Source organism: Nothobranchius furzeri, chromosome 4, assembly GCF_043380555.1.
Source record: "Nothobranchius furzeri strain GRZ-AD chromosome 4, NfurGRZ-RIMD1, whole genome shotgun sequence".
NCBI lineage: Eukaryota > Metazoa > Chordata > Actinopteri > Cyprinodontiformes > Nothobranchiidae > Nothobranchius > Nothobranchius furzeri.
The window spans coordinates 80924961-80930157 of NC_091744.1; the positions used below are offsets into that span (position 1 = coordinate 80924961).

General features: G+C 46.3%; 1 protein-coding gene across 1 annotated transcript in view; it reads left to right on the plus strand.

The window, feature by feature from the left end:
* Nucleotides 1–2656, plus strand: part of LOC107396198 (guanine nucleotide-binding protein G(o) subunit alpha) — a 77830-nt gene extending 75174 nt beyond the window's left edge. Inside the window, exons 7-8 of the mRNA XM_070550491.1 lie at nt 1–52; nt 2323–2656. The exon at nt 1–52 is cut by the window's left edge and continues 102 nt beyond it. Of these exons, the coding sequence (XP_070406592.1) occupies nt 1–52; nt 2323–2510 (240 nt within the window). The 3' untranslated portion in view covers nt 2511–2656. The remainder of the gene's footprint in view (nt 53–2322) is intronic.
* Nucleotides 2657–5197: the final 2541 nt, after the last annotated feature.

A 5197-nucleotide genomic window follows, 5' to 3' on the forward strand; every position in this document is an offset into this window, starting at 1 on the left:
GCAGAGAAGATTAAGAAGTCTGCGCTCAGCATCTGCTTTCCTGAATACACAGGTGGGTTGTGACAAAGATGAAGAGAAAAAAACCCAAATAACAGTTTAGAGACGTCAGCAAACCAGGTCGCTGCTCAAAGTCTAAAGATCGTTTTAAACAAAGTTGTCTAAAGCAGTGCAGTCAGCTTCCCGTCTCCAGCTGGTCCTCAGCTGTGAGACCCACCTCCCTCAGGGTAACCCGGTTACCCCCGGTTACCCACAATGCCAAGATGAGGCGAAATGTCTTCAGCAGGTGTTTATGTGAGACCCAGTCCCACCTGAAGTGGTTCTGACCCGGTTCTGATTTCCTGTATGGCGTGGAGTTTCTCTCTGAGGGTTCTGTGGCTCACACTAATGATCTGGAGCTGGAGGAGGGGCTGGGAGCTGCGGCAACAGCAGCTGTAACGACATATTTAAGACTTCCTGGGGTGACAGTGGGAGAGATGAACAAGGGAGACTGAGATGGAGCCACCTCGGTCCGCTGGTCCTCCTCCACCCTGATGGACTCTGTCTGACAGGCAGGACAGGAGTCGTGTTCGAGGCTGATTTGGTCGTGAGGTGGCTCAAAAAGCGTTTGCAGAGCTGGTCACTCTGTAATGGGCCATTCCCATCTGTACCGGGTCGGCCCGGGCCGGGTAGCTCCAGTCGGCCCCAGCCTGGCCCAGTTGATTCCACACATCCTTGCCTTAAGCCCATGTGGGCTGATTCTACCCACCAATCAGAGGCTTGCTCTAATGGAAGGTGTGAATTTGCTGTCAGCAGTGGGCGTGTTGGCCCTGGTCAGCCTGAAGCAGACCCCCTCGAGAAGAGGGCTGAGAATGAGCCTTGGTTGGCCCGGAAAAATACCAGGCCACCCAGATATGTACACAACCTACGCTACCCGGCCCGGGCCAACCCGGTACAGATGGGAATGGCCCATAAGTTCACGGATATGCAAATCGCCCTCACGTTCACCGTTTCTTGTCATGATTCTGCTCAGGACGGGGGGTTTAAGTTAAGACGGCCCAAATTCGCAGTGTGGTGGGGGCATGAAGTGGGAAGTCTCGCTCACATCGAGAAGGGGGTGGTTGCAGCACCGCAGCAGCGAATCTGGTGTCGTGTCCGGCCTGCTTCCGCATTCCTCGCTGCTCCTGATCCGCCTTTTAGCTCCGCAGCGAGGACACGGAGCGTTTTCCCAGCTGTTTGTCTGACCACCTTCAGAAACTACTGCTAGGAGCTAAACGTCGTTCTGTCTGCTGCTCTCAGCGATGCGCTAATGTCACGCAAACGTTACAAGTTCAGCTTACCTCGACGCTCGTAACGTTTCCTGTGCCACCTGGCAGCAGCAGAGATCAGAGACGATCTCTGACAAGCGTCCGCGTCACGAACTCCGTACTTTTCAGGACGTTTGGTTTTATTTTTACAAGTTAAGAGGAGAGACTGACATGTTTTTACAAATACTGCAGCAGCCCAAGCAAGCCATTCTTCAAATTCTCCATTTTAGTAGCTGTTAGCGGAGCTCTGTGCGTTGCTGTGTGCGTCAGTCACACTCGCTCCACCAGGAAATCGTGCAATGACAAAGGTTGAAATGCAAGCTCTGATTAACTCATTCACTGCCATTGACGACTAAAGTCGTCATTTTAGATCCAACCGTTCACTGCCATTGACGACTAAAGTCGTCATTTTAGATCCAACCGTTCACTGCCATTGACGACTAAAGTCGTCATTTGCATGTTTTTTTTACTGTTTGAGTATCGGAACGAGCCCCCGCGCTGAGAGAACAAACATCTCAGCCCTGAAGCCAATCTTCATCCGCATACGTCACAGATCACATGATCAGGAAGCAACAAATCCATGTGTTAGGAGATCGTTTTGGGCCGTTCCTGTAAAAAAAGTGAGGCGCGAACCGGAAAAGCGTCTGCCGATCACAATTCGACAACGGATTATGAAAGAACGGATAACGCTCGAAACACGCAGACTCTTTCTAATGTAAGAGGTGAGTCTCCTCTTTGTTTTGGTTGTTTTGGCATCAACATCATGCTAGCGTGCAACGTTCTGTGACTCTTTAAAAAACAGTAAAAACGGTGAGAAACGCTGGCAGCGAATGAGTTAAATGTGTGAATTTTTTTAACGAGTCATTTTTTCCTAATGAATTCATCATAATTAACGTGTTAAAGTCCCACCTTGTTATTTCTGACCCTTTTCGTGAAACTGAGCCTTTAGTCTCAACACTTCCCGTTGTGGGCGGGGCCTCTGACGTTTGGGGGAGTTCCTGCTTCCTGTCCCATGAGCATGTGTGTGTTTGTCTTGTAGGACCCAACACCTACGAGGACGCGGCGGCTTACATCCAAGCACAGTTTGAGAGCAAGAACCGTTCTCCGAACAAGGAAATCTACTGTCACATGACCTGCGCCACGGATACAGGGAACATCCAGGTCGTGTTTGATGCTGTGACCGATATCATCATCGCCAACAACCTCCGGGGGTGTGGCTTGTACTGAGCACGCCCACACACCCTGTAACGTCCACCCTTCTGTCCCCTCTTTTCTCCTGTCCGTCCTCCTCCTCCTACTCCTCCGTTTCTTTGGCTCTGCTGTGGAAATGAAAATGGCGATGCTGATTCTCCTGGTTCTTTAAAGAAAAGCAAAACAAAAATCTGACTAGGTACACATTAATGAGAATAATTAAAACTAGGGTTACGTACATCAATATATAAATATTGTATAAAATGTTCTTAGTTTTCGTCTCCTCCTCCAGATGCTCTGATGTTATTTTTTTCAATTTGTTGCCAAACAATCAAATGAATGAATTAGTTAGTTAGTAAAACTCCGCCAGCCTTGAAAACAAAGTGGATGAAGTTTTCCATCGGCGTGTCTTTTGTTGTCCACAAACTCCAAACTTAGCTTTTGTATTTTTACCAGGAGAGCTGTTTTATTTTCTTGATTGTCTGTATTTATTATGAGTCTGAGCACTGATTCTCTCACCTCACACACCTTCCGTGTTGATTTTTCTCTTCTAGATGTAATTATGTAATAACTCCTTTGATTTTTTTATTTTTTTTTTTGCAGAAAGATGTAAAAATGACAACAGCACAAAAAAAGCACCAGGCAGAAAAACATCATCTGATTTTTAGGCTTTTGTTTACATAAGAAAAAGCATCTAAAGTGTTTGTAATCCTGGTTTAGTTCCAGAATAACGACTTTTATTTCTGCGTTCCCGGTTTTCATCGACAGGACGTTCCTGTTTGCCGGGCCTTAGCCAATGGGAAGAGTTGTTGGCGTGGAGACGTCGGTGCCATGTAACAGAGGCACTGCGCTGTAGATAGCTACGCTTTTAGAAGCAAACACATTAAAACTCTTCACTCTAATAACCTCCTCACCCATTCATCCAGTCATTCAGTTATTTGTTGATTAATCACCTTTCATCCTCTTCCTCCTCATCTTTATCCCTCACTCCTTCCTCTCGGCCTATCCTTGCATGGCGCCCAGGCGTCCGGATTTCAGGGTCAAAGGGCGCCCCCACCCCCCCACTGATAGCATGAGATACTCGAGACTTTGTATAAAAATATGCTAATTCATGAAACCTATATAATACTCACCAGTACCGTTCAAAAAAAGCTTCATAAAAAGTGCAAAAGATAAATAAACCAATAAAAAAGCTGAGATGACATCAGCGACTGAATGGGTGGGGGTGGGGCAGGAGGGTGGGTGGGTGGGGTTTAAAATAAGGGTCCTCCCTGAGGTTCCTCGTTCCCGAGCAGGATCCAGTCACTTGGAAAGCTCTGGGATTGGATCAGAAATAAAAAAAGTACACGTATGATGGAAAAATAAAACAACTATCAGCTGGGATCGTTGGGAAGTGTCTTGTTCCTTGTAGCTGCAGAACGTTTGTTCTCTCCTTCATCTCCTTTTGTAAAATCTGAAGCAACGTTTTTCAGAAGGTTCCGTTTAGTTAGCAAGTGGATCCCGGACCGACCCCCGTGTTGTTGTGATGCTCTGAACTACACCCTAGCCCCGCCTCCTTTTTACCGTCCTGCCTGTCTCCCTGCATTAGAACCGTGTCCTCACCTTAGCCTGGCTCAGAACGATTAATATAATATTATAACAATATCTATTTTTTATTATTTAAGGAAGAAAACTCTTTTCTGAGGAGAGCACGTTTCTCGCTGCGTCCGCTAGTTAGGGATGCCGCATGCTCTCACATCCACGCTGTAAAAAGTCATGCTCCTCCTCCTCCTCCGGTCTGTTTTGGTTTGGTTCACACCTTCCAGGTCTATAATGAAAAGCACAGTTCTCACGTGTCTCACACACACACACAGACACACAGACACACACACACAGAGAGACACACACACACACAGAGGAAGTAGATTTGGAACTTTACTCATCCATCCTTGATCTATGTTCCCTGCCATGGATCTTCTGTAGAACCCTGTTTCTTGAGTTCTAGTGTATAAAATTCCACGATGACCCAGTTTTCACATCCTTTTGGTTCCATCTCCGTTCCGTTCTGTTCTCTACCAGTGAATGCTTTATTTCTGTGCAGCTTTTTTCTCTCTTTCTCTCCCTCTACTCTTCTTTAGTGAATGGTTGTTATTTCATGTGGGATGTCTGTGCTGGAAAAACCAATCGAATGTAGTGTTTACATTAAAAAGCCACTGTTTTCATGACTATAGAAACAAGCTCCTCCTCCTGTGTGTCATCATTCTGACCAGAGGTTCTAACCTCTACAGACCCCAGCTTCTTTTGGTGGCCATGTTTTATTTACCTGCTCTTTCAGACAGCGGCGCACCCAGAAAACCTTCCTAGCGACCAGATGGGGACGGCGGAAGTCTTAAATTTGTCTTCGTGGTAAATCTGGGAACGTTCATACTTTGGCGTCTAAATGCATCTGACACATGTACTACTAATCTGAAATACAAACATTTTAATTTATGCTTTCAAAGGTTTGGTTCACTCGTTAATCAATACATCTGCAGTGGTCTCTAGTAGGAATGAATGCCTTGTAAGTCGTGCTCTGGGGAAACAAAACTCTGGTGCACCTTTTTCAGTTTTTAGAAGATTGTTAGATTAGAGGAGAGCTTCAGTCGACAGGATCTGGAGTCTCGTTTCCTGATATGTGGACATCACTCCACTGATTGGCTCAAAGCAACACAACTCTACCACTGACTGCTCTGCAACGTTGATGT